The sequence below is a fragment of the Heteronotia binoei genome, chromosome 3 (assembly GCF_032191835.1).
Source record: "Heteronotia binoei isolate CCM8104 ecotype False Entrance Well chromosome 3, APGP_CSIRO_Hbin_v1, whole genome shotgun sequence".
In the NCBI taxonomy this organism is placed as follows: domain Eukaryota; kingdom Metazoa; phylum Chordata; class Lepidosauria; order Squamata; family Gekkonidae; genus Heteronotia; species Heteronotia binoei.
Window position 1 is genome coordinate 176,839,589 of NC_083225.1, and position 15,462 is coordinate 176,855,050.

Sequence of the window (15,462 nt, forward strand, 5' to 3'; positions counted from 1 at the left end):
TATTTTAAAAATACATATTAGTTAAAACAGGACACTTAAGGCAGTTTTTACCAAAGTTCTTGATTGTACCATCTGATCCCTCCCCCTAGCACGGGCACTACTCTCCGGATCTGTATGCATGGTGCATTTGTTCCCAGAGCGCAATTAAATTTTATGTCATGTCAGGCGATAATTTTCAACAAGCCTCTCTGTGGCTGACAGATAGGCAAGTCGCTGGGGCCGAAAAGCTCCGGAACTCATGAATATACATAAGCTTGTGGGAAGACAACCCTGCTGAGATTTTTGGAACAAGCCGCTGCATGTTTTCACAACCTTTTAACCCCTGGTGAAAATGTCTGACACTGAGCAATAAAATCAATAGGCAGTTTTGCAATCAATCTTTGCCATATTCAGAAACTATGTTGAGTAAGTCCTTCTATGAAGTCCAGCAGCACATGGGGAAAATAATAATTTAATTCGAAGGGCTAGTAGGACTTGTTACCTGGGATGCCAAACAGAGATTGCCGGCAGCATTTAGGTGGGGCCTGTTAGGTACCTGTCATGATCCTAGGTCTAGTGCAGCCTACAAGCTCCAGGGAAGCCTGTGTTGGAGTAGCTACAGGGCCTAGATTTCCCAAGATCCCTTCTGTCCCTCTGACTGAATATGTTATTACTGGCTGATTCCCTTATCTGGGTGATGATTTCCCCTTAGGCCCCAATCCCACACATTGAGAGCCAGTTTGGTGTAGTGGTTAAGTGCGTGGACTCTTATCTGGGAGAACCAGGTTTGATTCCCCACTCCTCCACTTGCAGCTGCTGGAATGGCCTTGGGTCAACCATAGCTCTTGTAGGAGTTGTCCTTGAAAGAGCAGCTGCTGGAAGAGCTCTCTCAGCCCTGCCCACCTCACAGAGTGTCTCTTGGGGGGGGGGGAGGTAAAGGAGATTGTGACCGCTCTGAGACTTTGAGATTCAGGGTATAGGGTGAGATATAAATCTAATATCTTCTTCTTCTTCTGCTCTCCATTCAACTGGCTCTCTAGGCTGTCTATCATAGTGTCCAGGTAGAAGGTTGCTATCTTAACCCTCTGAACATAGGACCAAATTGAAGAAAATATTATGGTTTTCAAACGGTGAACCCAGCCTGGGATTCCTCTGGAGTTTATTCAGAGATCCTCAAACAGAAGTTCAGTAACAGTGAAAGAGCGGTTCAAACAGTGGTAAGCTTGTCTGCAATTAGTAGACAATGTGTAGCTGCAAGAAAGTGCTGGTAAAGCAGGGGTGTCCAGCATGGCACCCCCTCTTCCTTTCATGTGACTCTGTCGCCTGTGATATCATGTTCTTGAAGCTCAGATGGTCCCAACTGTTGTGTGAGGTGTTAAATATGATTCTGAGGTCTGGAAAAGCTGAAAAAGCACTGGTTTAAGGCGCTCAGAATCTTCTGCAACATGTAAATTCTACAAAAGATGCCCATGGCAGGTTCTTCTGCAGACAAATCAGTGTTTGTCTAAAGGTTTCGGTGAAGGTGAGAAGACTGGCATCCAAGTAGCAGAACCCATCTGATCCAGTAGGTTGCAGACAGAACTGAACAACCACTGTTAGTGATACAATATTTAAGATCAGCTCTATGCGCTTGGCGCTCCATTTCCAACTTGTGCCACTGAGCAGGAATTAGGTCATATTTCTGGAAATGGCTGTGAACAATTGTACCCGTCATCTCTGCACTACAGTGGCAATTCAAATGGACATATCTGTAGATATATTGGGGATGAAAAGCAGGCCTCGGATTCAGTGGGAGCTCACAGGAGCACAGCTCCTGAACCTTTCTGAGAGTTCCACCTCCTTCTTCCCACCTTGTCCACTGAATAGTAGGGGTAGCTGCATAACAATCCCTGGATGAGCTCCACCACCTATTTTTCTACAAAATGACCTCTGATGAGAAGGATAGGACCCCAATGACGCCCCCCCCCCCCTTAGAACTCTCTGGCTCAGGAGCCAGAACTGTCTTTTAGAAAAACAGGGGAAAAGTAAGAAAAATGCCTCTTATACATGAATATATCAAATGCCAAAATCTTTTAATTACATACTAATGCTACATGTATTAAAATATATTTAAAACTTCCCTCTTGGCAGGCAACTTCTTGTTCAAAACACACAAAAAAGGAGATCAACAATGGACCAGAAGAAGCTGTCCTTGTGTCTTTGTTCCCCTAACTCCATCTCATCCGTTAATACGACACACCCAGATCTCTCATGTAAACAGATCGCAATCTATGGCAAAACATTTCTATTTCCAGTTTTGAGTGAAAATTCTCCTGGCCGCTGCAGTTAGCCTTCCCAAAGCCAGTTTGGTGTAGTGGTTAAGTGTGCAGACTCTTATTTGAGAGAACTGGGTTTGATTCCCCACTCCTCCAATTGCACCTGCTGGAATGGCCTTGGGTCAGCCAGAGCTCTGGCAGAGTTGTCCTTGAAAGGGCAGCTGCTGTAAAAAGCTCTCTCTGTCCCACCTACCTCAGAGGGTGTCTGTTGTGTGTGTGGGGGGGAAGGTAAAGAAGACTGACCGCTCTGAGACTCTGAGTATAGGGCGGGATATAAATCCAATATATTCTTCTTCAAAAGACACAGCTGCCCTTTAGACTTCCTTCTTGTATTATAGACAAAATTATACACTAAAATCTAAACAAAAAACCAAGATACTAACTCAAAACCCAGCCTTCTCCTTATTTCCTGATGAATACGATTCCCATAATTTCTAACAACGTGGCAATCCCATCACTTGCATACTAAAAAACCCACTTTGGTTCTTATATGCCTAATACAGGTTAGAGACACCGGATCTGGAATTGTGAGTCCACTTTTTAAAACCTGTCCTAAGGAATCGTGGCAGGGGATTGAATGGTTCTGCCCCATTTTGCCGATCATTGCATTTGCTTCCGAAGGGCAGTCTTGTGCTTTCACAAAGCCAACATTCGGTGGATGCCGGTATTCCTATCAAAGCACAAGAGAGATCCTGGCAGATAAACCACTGGCACCTCGACTTCTTTATTCATGATCCCGTAGGTGAATTTTATAGCTGTCACAAAACTTTTGAAATACTGAAGCTCTGGAGACAGTTCTTTATGTCTGCCTTTGTACTTCAAAGGGCCCCCAGCAACAAATCATGTCTTATAGCGTTGCTCCTAGCTAACACGCATTGCCAGGGTGATTTCACAACTGCAGAGACTAAAAGCCACTAAAGCACTCACAGGTACGTTATCCACCTTGAAGGATTTATAGCCCAGGCTGGAGTATCTCCTCTGAAGTCCAGCAGTTTTTCTCTCCTTCTTTGCTTCTCCCAGAATTAAATTCAACATTTTTATATTAAATGGTAATTTTGGTCTCTCTAGGCAAGCTGTGAAGAAACCAGTACCCTAAGGCTCAAGAATGCTATTCTGAGAACTGGGAGTCGGAATACTTCTGAAATCTTCAGCTTCTCAATTTCTCCCCTAGATTTTTGAGTTCTGAACTGCCTGGCCTGGTTTCCAAAGTGGAACTGATGGGGGACCGGTTCTCTGTTGTAAAGCAGCGGTCCCCAGCTTTTTTGACACCAGGGATCAGTTTTGTGGAAGACTATTTTTCCAGGGGCGTGATGGTTTTGGGATGATACAATTGTGCACTTTATTTTGGTGTGGTGGTTAAGTGTGTGGACTCTTATCTGGGAGAACCGGGTTTGATTTCCCACTCCTCCACTTGAAGCTGCTGGAATGGCCTTGGGTCAGCCATAGCTCTTGCAGAGCTGTCCTTGAAAGGGCAGCTGCTGTGAAGGCTCTCTCAGCCCCACCCACCTCACAGGGTGTCTGTTGTGTGGGAGGAAGATAAAGGAGATTGTGAGCCACTTTGAGATTTGGAGTAGAGGGCAGGATATAAATCCAAAATTGCAGGGGTGGCCAATGGTAGCTCTCCAGATGTTTTTGCCTACAATTCCCATCAGACCCAGCCTGCATGGTCAATGGCTGGGGCTGATGGGAGTTGTAGGCAAAAAACATCTGGAGAGCTATCGTTGGCCATCCCTGCAATATTGTCTTCTTATTATCACTATATTGTAATATATAATGAAATAATTATACAACTCACGGCCCGGTTGCTAACAGGCCACGGACCAGTACCGGTTCATGGCCCGGCTGATGTTTCTCTCAGCAATGAACTGATGCAGGTTAACTATCAGAGCCAGGTTGGGTGGCCTGTTTCTTCTATTCATCATGATAAGAACATAAGAGAAGCCATGTTGGATCAGGCCAATGGCCCATCCAGTCCAACACTCCATGTCACACAGTGGCCAAAAAACCCCAGGTGCCATCAGGAGGTCTATCAGTGGGGCCAGGACACTAGAAGTCCTCACACTGTTGCCCGTCCCAAGCACCAAGAATACAAGCATCAACACACTTTTCTCCTGAAAACTCAATTGAGGAGAATTTACTAAACTCATTTCTCGACCTTCCTTTACCTGAGCAGGCATGGATAACTACTAGACTAGAGCATCTAAGATTAAAACTAAGTACAACAAATGACTTTCCTCAACAGGACACTGTTCTCCATCCCCTCATGTATCTGAGCGGCTCTCTGGCCAAGCGACCTGAGGGATTGGGGGGGGGGCACTGATGTACCACAGGGGGGAGTCTGCTTGCTCCTGGCCACTGGTAGCGTGAGAAGCAGCAGGCATCACCTCCTGGACCAGCTCGCCACTGGCCGAGTTCAAGCGGAACCCCCAAGATCTCTGCTCAGACCTACAGTGGTAGCACAGGGTGTGATTAGCTGGGAGGTTATAAGCCTTGAAGAAACCCTTAATCAATGCACTGGGGATTCTTCGGTGCCACTTCTGCTGCGTTCTTCTATTCTCCTTGAAACAGATGTAGAGAGGAAGTTCACACAGACTGCCACTAGAGAATCACTCTGTATTCAAGAAAGGAAAGCACTCAAGTGTCGATCAACCTTAATCAAGGCATCTCACTGTCGCAGAAGGTGATCCCAAGAACCAAAAACATATCAGGACTGAAGAATAGGCTCAGGCAATGGTTGCCCGAGTACATGGATCAGTGCCTTCGTTTCTTAAAAAAATTACACAGTGGATGTACATTAGTGCACATCTGGACTGGACATTCTGCACTGTCTTGTCAACCAGTTGTACAAGGGATGAATGCTGATCTACTCTGGTCACTATTGCGCATGATGTCAGACGTGGGGTGGTTACGAAGTAAACTCATAGCATACTGTTCTTAATTCAGGAAAGGCAATGTGCAGCTTGGCCATTACTCCACATCTGCTCCTTGCCATGTCAGAATTGGTGCAGTGCAACAGCTGAGACATCTAGCTTCAGCTCTGATGTCAGGCAACTCATGACCAGAAGAAGCAGAAGAAAAGGAGAAAGAGGAAAAAGAAGAGGAAGAAGAGGAGTAGACTGGATTTATACCCTGCCCTTCTCTCAGAGTGGCTTACAATCTCCTTCCTTTACTCTCCCCACAACGGACTTCTGTGAGGTAGGTGGAGCTGAGAGAGTTCTTTTAAAAATGCTCTTGAGAGAACAGCTCTGCGAGAACTGTAACTGACCCAAGGTCATGCAGCAACTGCATGTGGACGAGTGGGGAATCAAACCCGGTTCTCCAGATTAGAGTCCACCACTCTTAACCACTGCACCAAACTGGCTCTCACAGTATACGCAGATACAGCCGAGCAGTGTGAAATGAAAGCGCTTTCCCTAAACTGGATGCTTATTATTGAATGATTGAGGTTGTGGCAGAAGCTCAGGCTATCGATGACTACCTTCGAAGTGTCATTTAGAAAACAAGGCCAGAGATCCGAAGCCGAGAGCCCGTCTTCCTCTTCATTATTGCTGCTGTTGTTGATTCTTATATTTATCCTTCCGACAGGGAAACCAACCGCTGTCATCCAACAGGGTGACAAGTGTGTCAGCACTTATGCCGACTTGTGACAAGCTGCATTCTAACAACAGCATCAGCAAAATCCTCGAATGGTGAAATCATTGTCGCATTAGAGATTCTTTAATCCCCCCCTCCCAACATGCATGTTCTTCTCTAACTGTGGCTCTCAAAACTGCTTCCTTGGAGATGTCTGTTCCTCCACCCACGGCAGCTGTAAGCACTCTAAAGTTTCCCAACGTGGCACAGAAAGCTATTTGAGAATTGCTTAAATAGGATGATTCAGCACAGTGTGGCTTGGGGCAGTCAAAAATGCTGGCTCCTTGTAAACTGTGATTTGCACATAATCAGCCTCGGGAAACATATGCTGCTTTCTGTGCTCTTCTGAGCGAATCCCGTACCTTTGATGGATACAACACATGGCTCAGTACAGACATCATACGAAAGAAACCGTGACGAATTTTGCCTGTAGTTTGTGAAACCGAGATTTCATTCACAGATCACTCACATATTCGTTCCCTTTGACAAATGCTGGTTTCTCTCTATAGCCTGGGAGGGTGCGGCCAGAGGACAAGCCAGGATTAAACCAGGATCTCTACTTATCAGGGCTTTTTTGGAGCAGGAATGCAATTCTGGCTGGCTTGGTATTAGGGGGTGTGGCCTAATATGCAAATGAGTCCCTGCTGGGCTTCTCTACAAAAAGCCATGTGCAAAACAATGTCAGGGGTGTGATGGCCTAATATGCAAATGTTAGGGGTGTGTGGCCTAATATGCAAATGAGTTTCTGCTGGGCTTTTTCCTACAAAAAAGCCCTGGTACTTATATATCATGAGTCGCTGCTGGGCTTCTCCACAAAAAGCCCTGCGCAAAACAATGGCGATGTCAGGGGGTGTGGCCTAATACGCAAATGAGTTCCTGCTGGGCTTCTCTACAAAAAAAGCCCCGCGCAGAACAATGGCGATGTCAGAGGGTGTGGCCTAATATGCAAATGAGTTCCTGCTGGGCTCCTCTACAAAAGCCCCGCGCGGAATGGCGATGTCAGAGGGTGTGGCCTAATATGCAAATGAGTTCCTGCTGGGCTTTCTCCTACAAAAAAGCCCTGGTACTTACCGTATATATCATGAGTCGCTGCTGGGCTTCTCCACAAAAAGCCCTGTGCAAAACAATGGCGATGTCAGGGGGTGTGGCCTAATATGCAAATGAGCCCCTGCTGGGCTTCTCTACAAAAAAGCCCTGTGCAAAACAATGGTGATGTCAGGGGTGTGTGGCCTAATATGCAAATGAGTTCCTGCTGGGCTTTTTCCTATAAAAAAGCCCTGGTACTTATATATCATATAAAATCATGGCTAAGATTATAGCAGTAAAAAAGATTAAGAATCCAGTAGCACCTTTAAGACTAACAAAATTTGTGAGGGGTACAGGCTTTTGTGAGTCACTTCTTCAGATACAGTTATTTTCAGGTATGTGATGAAGTGAGTGGTGACTCACAAAAACTCATACCCTGTCAAAAATTTTGTCAGCCTTTAAGGCGCTCCTGGACTCTCGCTCTTTTCTACTGCTACAGACAGACTAACATGGCTACCCATCTTGATCTATCTCTATGATTAAGACTAACTGTGATTAATAAACCAACTTCAGGTCAGGTCAGTACTTAATGGAACACTGGTCTGATCCAGCAAGTGTGCTCTTATGAGTGGTCTGCATTCAGACAATCACACTAACCACGGTTACTTTAAGAAAACCATGGTTTCACATAATGTGCAAACTGAGCCAATGGCTTAACATTGCTTGAGCACAGAATGAATAATGGTTTATTCTGCTATTCTACCGTAAAGGCTTCATTTATTCTACTCACAATTCCATCACAAAAAGGATTCGTCCGCAAACATGGTTATCATTCACCCATGATTAGCATTGGTTCAGTTGACAAGAGGAAGAGAAAAAGAAGAAGAGAAGAGATTGGATTTATACCCCGCCCTTCACTAGCCAAAGGAGTCTCAGAGCAGCTTACAAATCTCCTTTCCCTTCCCCTCCCAAAAGTGACACCCTGTGAGGTAGGTGGAGCTGAGAGAGCTCTCTCAGAACTGCTCTTGAGCAGAACAGCCTTGAGAGAACTGGTGGCTGACCCAAGGTCACATCAGTTCTCCCAGATAAGAGTCTGCGCACTTAACCACAACACCAAACCGAGGGGAGAGGAGATGAGCTGTGAATGTCCTGCATTGTGCAAAAGGTTGGACTATATGACCCTCGGGATCCAGATTTATGTTTCTGTGTTTCTGTTACAGAGAAGGAAGGATGGGAGGGATGCTTTCCTAAGGATGACACCCAGGTAACAAAACATGCATTGCAGGCTTTGGGCCTTTATGGTAGAAATCAAATTTGGTGGTGTTTAAGAGCACATATCAAGAGCCCCATGGCGCAGAGTGGTAAAGCTGCAGTACTGCGGTCTGAGCTCTCTGCTCACAACCTGAGTTCGATCCTGGCGAAAGCTTGGTTCAGGTGGCCGGCTCAAGGTTGACTCAGCCTTCCATCCTTCCGAGGTTGGTAAAATGAGCACCCAGCTTGCTGGGGGGGTAGGCTTCCCAATCCCCAGGTCCCAGCGGGGGATCCCCTGGTTTTACAGGCTTCCCCCCTCCCCCAGCCAGCTGGCCGGCGGGGGAAGCTCCACCCCCACAGCCATTATGCACCTCCAGGAACGATTCCCATAGGGAATGATGGGGAATTGATCCGCGGGTGTCAGGGGCTCTGGGAAGGCTGTTTTTTGAGGTAGAGGTGCCAAATTTTCTGTGTAGCATCTAGTGCCTCTCCCCAAAATACCTCCCAAGTTTCAAAAGGATTGGACCAGGGGGTCCAATTCTATGAGCCCCAAAAGAAGGTGCCCCTATCCTTCATTATTTTCTATGGAAGGAAGGCATTTGAAAAGGTGTGCTGTCCCTTTAAATGTGATGGCCAGAACTCCCTTTGGAGTTCAATTATGCTTGTCACACCCTTGCTCCTGGCTCCGCCCCCAAAGTCTCCTGGCTCCACCCCCAAAGTCCCTAGATATTTCTTGAATTGGACTTGGCAACCCTGAGGAAGGCAATGGCAAACCACCCTGTAAATAGTCTGCCGTGAAAATGTCGTGATGCGACGTCACCCCAGAGTTGGAAACGACTGGTGCTTGCACAGGGGACTACCTTTACCTTTTTAAGAGCACATACTTTGAATGAAGGCGGTCCAGTCCCCAGTATCTCCACTGAAAGAACAGCAGGAATAGTTGGGAAAGATTTCTTGCCTAAAGGCTGGGACAGCTGCCGTCAGCTTGCATAGTGAGACGGGCCAACAGCCCAACTCCATATCAGGTAACTGTGCAAGTGAAATACAATTCCTGAAATGCAGGGAGGTAAATTTGAACAAGGAAGAAGGGTTTGTGTAGTCCCGCTTGCCTCCTGGTGGGAAAGGAAGGCTGCCAATGGAAACCATTTCCAAACCTTGTAGGATTTAATTACTTGGGGTTTTATTAACACACGTTACGTCCAGCGCAGACGGTTCTGTGCGGGAAAAGAACCACCTTGTGAGTGTTTACATTACCAGCAAGAAAGAAAATTCCCCATCCCTCTTCTCTTATTGCTTGGGACATCTGGTGGGGGCATCCACATGTCTGACCAATTTCATTAATGTCAACGGGATTAATTCAGATGGCTCGAAAACGAAACTTTAGGGATTGCAGTCTAAAGATCCGGACGGAAGCATCTCCTTGTTCTGGCCATTCTCCAAGCCGAAACAAACTTCTGGACCCTTGGAGGCTCCCTGGTCCTTGCTTCCCTGTCTTCCAGCCTGTTCCGTGTTTTGATAACTCAGTTTGCTAATCAAGGTAAACTAGGTAAAACCTCTGGACATCTGGCACGCATAATTTGTAAATAACCATGGCATCTGCCAGTGGGAATAGCCTTCCTTTTCAGAAACGTATTTCAAGAACGTGCAGTTCCTGCTTCTGGTGAGGAGCTCTTGGGCATGTAACCAAGTTTGTCCATGAATATGCAGGCAGGATTTTCATGGATTTATTTCTGCTCAAGCATATCCTCCCAATTCCTGAGGCAGGAGGGGGGGGCACGGCAGACCCTGACTCCAGCAAGGAGCGCTTATGCAACAGGGGGGAAGGCTGCTGCCTGTTTAAAATGAATGGGAAGGAGGGCTGAGGAGCGATGTTCCCTTGAAACTGCAGAGTCTTGTGAGCACAAATTCTACTTTGTGAACTACTGGCATTGAAGTTGTGAGCTCCTGCATAAATGAGTTTGCTTTAGGGCCATCCTTCCTGAGCAGGCTGAGCTATGTCAAAAATAGAGGCTAAATGATGATGATGATGATGATATTGGATTTATATCCCGCCCTCCACTCCAAATTTATCAGAGCGGCTCACAATCTCCTTTATCTCCCTCCCCCACAACAGACACCCTGGGAGGTGGGTGGGGCTGAGAGAGCTCTTACAGCAGCTGCCCTTTCAAGGACAACCTCTGCCAGAGCTATGGCTGACCCAAGGCCTTTCCAGCAGGTGCAAGTGGAGGAGCGGGGAATCAAACCCGGTTCTCCCAGATAAGAGTCCGTGCACTTAACCACTACACCAAACTGGCTCTCACCCGAAGAAGGAACTGAGCATTCTTGAAATATGTTTCTTAAAAGAAAGGCTATTCCCATTGGCAGATGCCATGGTTATTTACAATTATTTAAAAAACTGTGAGCTAGCTCACTAGAACTCAGCTGAGAGGGAACACTGCTGAGGAGGGCAAGCCACGCTGTGGGCTCCAGTTAGGCCAGAATCCCCACCCCCACCTGGTTGAGCCAGTATCATAATGCCCCTGTATAAATCGATGGTGCGGTCTCATTTGGAGTACTGTGTGCAGTTCTGGTCGCCGCACCTCAAAAAGGATATTATAGCATTGGAGAAAGTCCAGAAAAGGGCAACTAGAATGATTAAAGGGCTGGAACACTTTCCCTATGAAGAAAGGTTGAAACGCTTGGGACTCTTTAGCTTGGAGAAACGTCGACTGCGGGGTGACATGATAGAGGTTTACAAGATAATGCATGGGATGGAGAAAGTAGAGAAAGAGGTACTTTTCTCCCTTACTCACAATACAAGAACTGGTGGGCATTTGATGAAATTGCTGAGCAGACAGGTTAAAACGGATAAAAGGAAGTACTTCTTCACCCAAAGGGTGATTAACATGTGGAATTCACTGCCACAGGAGGTGGTGGCGGCCACAAGCATGGCCACCTTCAAGAGGGGTTTAGATAAAAATATGGAGCAGAGGTCCATCAGTGGCTATTAGCCACAGTGTGTATATATAAATTTTGCCACTGTGTGACACAGAGTGTTGGACTGGATGGGCCATTGGCCTGATCTAACATGGCTTCTCTTATGTTCTTATGAGACCACGGAGAAAGCACTTGAGAGCCATGGCAACCGGGAAGGGGGGGGTGTTGTGTATTTTGCAGCAGTGGCTCCCAAGCTTTTTGGCACCAGGGACCGGTTTCGTGGAAGATAACTTTTCCCCAGACCAGTGTGTGTGTGTGTGTGTGTAAGGTGCTGGGGTTTTTGCTGTCCCCAAGCCCTGTCCCAGCCCCCCCCCAATGGGGGTCTTTAAATGAGGGGTAGGCAAAGGTCGCTGCTGCGCTGCCCCTTCTGTCCACTTGGGGCCCAGACAGATGAAAGAGGTGGTGCCTTGGAGTGAAGCTGCGACCTTCACCTACCGGGTCCCAGGCAGGCAGAAGGGGCGGCGGAGCTGCTGTGCCTCGTTCTAAGGCTGCCACCCCTGCAAGGAGGAGCCAGCTTCTGAGCAAGGCCAGCTGCCTCTTTCATCTGCCCAGGTTCTGGGTGGGCAAAAGGGGTGGCAGGGCTGCTCTGCCTCATTCTGCGGCCCGGTTGTTAACAGACCACGGACCGGGACCGGTCCACGGCCTGGAAGTTGGGGACCCCTGTTTTACAGAAATGTAGGGCTGCCGGAACACCATGGTCCTAGCAGGGTTCTCTTCCTTTCGGGCACTCCTCTCCCCCGCATTACTCCTCTCGCCTTTGAGAAGCTGGAAATAACTGCCATGTGCTTATTTATCCAGGAAGTGATGTAGGCACATCAGATGGTGATGCTCTGGTTTTGGGGCAAAACTCTATGATTTGTAGCTAATTCTACCATAGAGTTTTGCTCAAAAAACCAGTGTCGCCGCTTGATGTCCCTGCGTCACTTCCAAGTGACACAGGCATGTCACATGGCTCCTCCCCGCTCCAAGAAAAGTCACTCCGACTCCCCACCGGCGCACCATTGGTACCTGGCAACCCTACAGAAATGCAACTTTACTGCTCCTCTGCTAGTATAACCAGAAGACATTTTCCTCCTGTGCTTTCTTTCAAATATTTCTGTTCCATTCCATCTCATGATGTTTCAGCAGTTAACAATAGTCTAAGCCAGGGGTCCTCAAACTACAGCCTGCAGGCCAGATGCGGCCCGCTGAGGACGTTTATGCGGCCCGCCGGGTTATGGCAAAATCAGACCGGAAGTGACGTTCGACCTAAACTCGCGTTAGCAACGCACACTTCCGGCACTGGGCTGAGGCGGCGGAGACAGAGTGTGAGGTGATACCGAGGTGAGGTGAGTTCCCAGGCCGGGGTGTGTGGTGTGGGGAAGGGAGAGAGATGCAGAAGACGGAGAACAAGGCCCGCGGCCTTGTACAGTAACGGCAGTCCGGCCCTCCAACAGTCTGAGGGACAGTGAACTGGCCCCCTATTTAAAAAGTTTGAGGACCCCTGGTCTAAGCCAACAAAACACGCTTGAAACCACCCTCTTGGCTGGTTACTGATGGTGGACAAACATCACCTGATTCCCTCCTGCTGAGAATAAAGCTTTGTGGCTCTCTCGCACCCTCCTAACCACAACGAGCAACTGGATTATTATGGCAGTGAAATACCAGCGCACAGCTACATGTAATACAGATCTCTGAGAGCAGGGCTGCCAACTTCCAGAGACCTCCTGCTATTACAACTGATCTCCAGGAGACAGAGATCAGTTCACCTGGAGAAAATGGCTGCTTTGGATGTTGGACTCTATGGTATTATACCCCAAATCCCGCTCTCCTGAGGCTCCACCCCCAAAATCTGCATGCCTTTCCAACCTGGAGTTAGCAACCCTGTTAGAGTTGGGCTCCTCATGATGGCTAATACAAACTTTTCTCAAATATCAGCAATTCACAGTCAACTTGGACTCCCTTATCCCTTTCCCAATATTAATTTGTCTCATCTGCCTAACCCGACCCACTGCATTGACTGCAAAAACGTTAGGACAATCTGGTTTCCACATTCTCTTCTGTAGTTGGCACGTCTTGGTGATAAACCCAAGGTAGGTAGCAGCAGAGGAGCCGCGTGGCGCAGAGTGGTAAAGCTGCAGTACTGCAGTCCAAGCTCTCTGCTCACGACCTGAGTTCGACCCCAGAGAAACTGGGTTCAGGTAGCTGGCTTGAGGTTGACTCAGCCTTCCATCCTTCTGAGGTCGGTAAAATGAGTACCCAGCTTGCTGGGGGGAAAGCGTAGATGACTGGGGAAAGCAATGGTAAACCACCCCATAAAAAGTCTGCCGTGAAAACGTTGTGATGGGACGTCACCCAGGAGTCAGAAACGATTGGTGCTTGCACAGGGGACTACCTTTACCTTTACTAGGTAGCAGCAGCAATAGAATTTGAGTATTGGGAGGGAGAAATGAGGAACCACCAAATCCAAATTTCTGTGAGGCTACAATCGCGAGAAAAAAGTTCTATGTGAGCTGGGAAAGGATACTGCTCCGCTCCCTGTAAGATCAGCACTGTTGCTCAACACTGAAGAAAAAAAAGGATCGCTCATATGTGTGTACACTGGGGCAACTATTTGCTTTCACACCACACACAATGCCACAATTCTTGTCAAAATGCACCACACAACAAATGTCGGAAGACAAGTCCCAAGCAGTCAGTGGTCATTTGCCACTCGCCACTACCCCATATCCAGATGACAACTCTAAAAAGCGGCATGTAGCTGTAGCACGTAAGACGGTGCCCGAGGCCATGAGAAAGCAGAGAGTGGATCTCCAAAGACCCTTAAAATGGTAGGAAGTGCTGCAGAAAATGTTCCCAGGGTGGTTAATTAAAAAACAAAAAACACCCAGCTACAGCCTCCGAGAGCATGTAGGCTGAAAAAGGTCAGAGGCTCGCCTCTGCTCCCAATTACTTAATGAAATATTTTACTGGCTTCCCTCTCTTTCCTGGAAGAAAAAGAGAAGAGCCCAGGAGATCAAGACTGAGAAGAGACCTTTTAACTTTATCACTCGGGTCAAATGTCACCCTCCATCTGAAAATGCTGAATGTGGACTGGGGCTGCCCTGACATAGCCATCCTTTTCAGGCCCCAGAACCTTTGGCTGGAAACCCTACAACCCATGGCCCGAGGTTTATAGACCTCTTTGACCAAAATGACTCCGGCTTTGTTTCAAGGGGTCAAAGTTCCTCACCTCCCATTTGCCGTCAATAAACACCAACCGTTCCTGCTGAGCACAAGAAATCAATTCTCCCTGCCACTCTAGTCTGCCAAAAAGCCCTCTTAACCCAACTGAAATGAACTGACTCGGCCGACTGGCGTCAGAGCAATAAAAAAATAAGTGCCCCCGGGCGAAGTCCGGTGGCAGGGAGGGGGGTACCACTCACCATTGCAAGAGCAGCGCACGTTTCGGTAGAAGCGGGGACACACGAAGCTTATGCGCGCCGTGCTGTAGGTCATCAGGGAGTGGGAATCGATGGACAGGCTCTGCTCGCAGTGCTGCTCCTGACAATCCATCCCCGAGCAATTCTTCTCCAGGATGGCAGAGATTCGGATCACGTTTTCCAAGTGTCGCCTTGCATTGGTGAGCTTCTGTATCAAGTAGGCCGGCTTATAGAAACCGCCGGTGTGCATCTGAACGGCGAACAGCATGTCAAGCTGCACGGTGCCGGCGACGGGCTGAATACTGATGATGTGCAGGCTGTCTTGCTTCTGGGTGAGGACGGCGTTGCGCAGGGTGCGCCGGAACCCGTGCATGTGGAGCCCCACGAAATCCTCGGGGGAGACGTTCTCGAAGCGGATGGTGACCGTGTTCTGCAGCATCTCCTGCACCAGCTGTTCCACGTGGACTGTCACATCCATGGGCACCTGGAACCGCCCGTCGCTCACGGACACGTTCAGAATGTACTTCCCACTATCCAGCCCTCCAAGGGCAATGATCTTTCCGTCATGGTGGTTGACCTTGAACAAACTCTTCTGCTCCGGCTTCAGGCCATACGTGAGAACGTCGTACATATCCTGGTCTGTGGCGTGAATCTTCCCGATCACACCGCCTGGGAAATCATCTTCCATGGTGACAATAAAGATCTCCAGAGGAATGGCTGTGGGCTTGTGGATGCTTTCTTCAATCACTCGGATCTGTATGTAGGTTTGGGATGTCTGCTGAGGCTTCCCAGAATCCTTTGCCTGATAAAAATTTATCAAAAGATTTATTTTAGGGGCAAAAAAAAAAAAAAAAACCCATCACCTTAAATACTGGCCAAAC

At 47.9% G+C, this 15,462-nt stretch overlaps 1 protein-coding gene across 6 annotated transcripts in view; it reads right to left on the reverse strand.

The window, feature by feature from the left end:
• The window catches only part of FAT3 (FAT atypical cadherin 3), a 546,218-nt gene that overhangs the window by 57,098 nt on the left and 473,658 nt on the right, over positions 1 to 15,462 (reverse strand). For all 6 annotated transcript variants that reach the window (XM_060234952.1, XM_060234950.1, XM_060234951.1 and 3 more), the window contains one exon: positions 14,585 to 15,383. In XM_060234952.1, the coding sequence (XP_060090935.1) occupies positions 14,585 to 15,383 (799 nt within the window). The remainder of the gene's footprint in view (positions 1 to 14,584; positions 15,384 to 15,462) is intronic.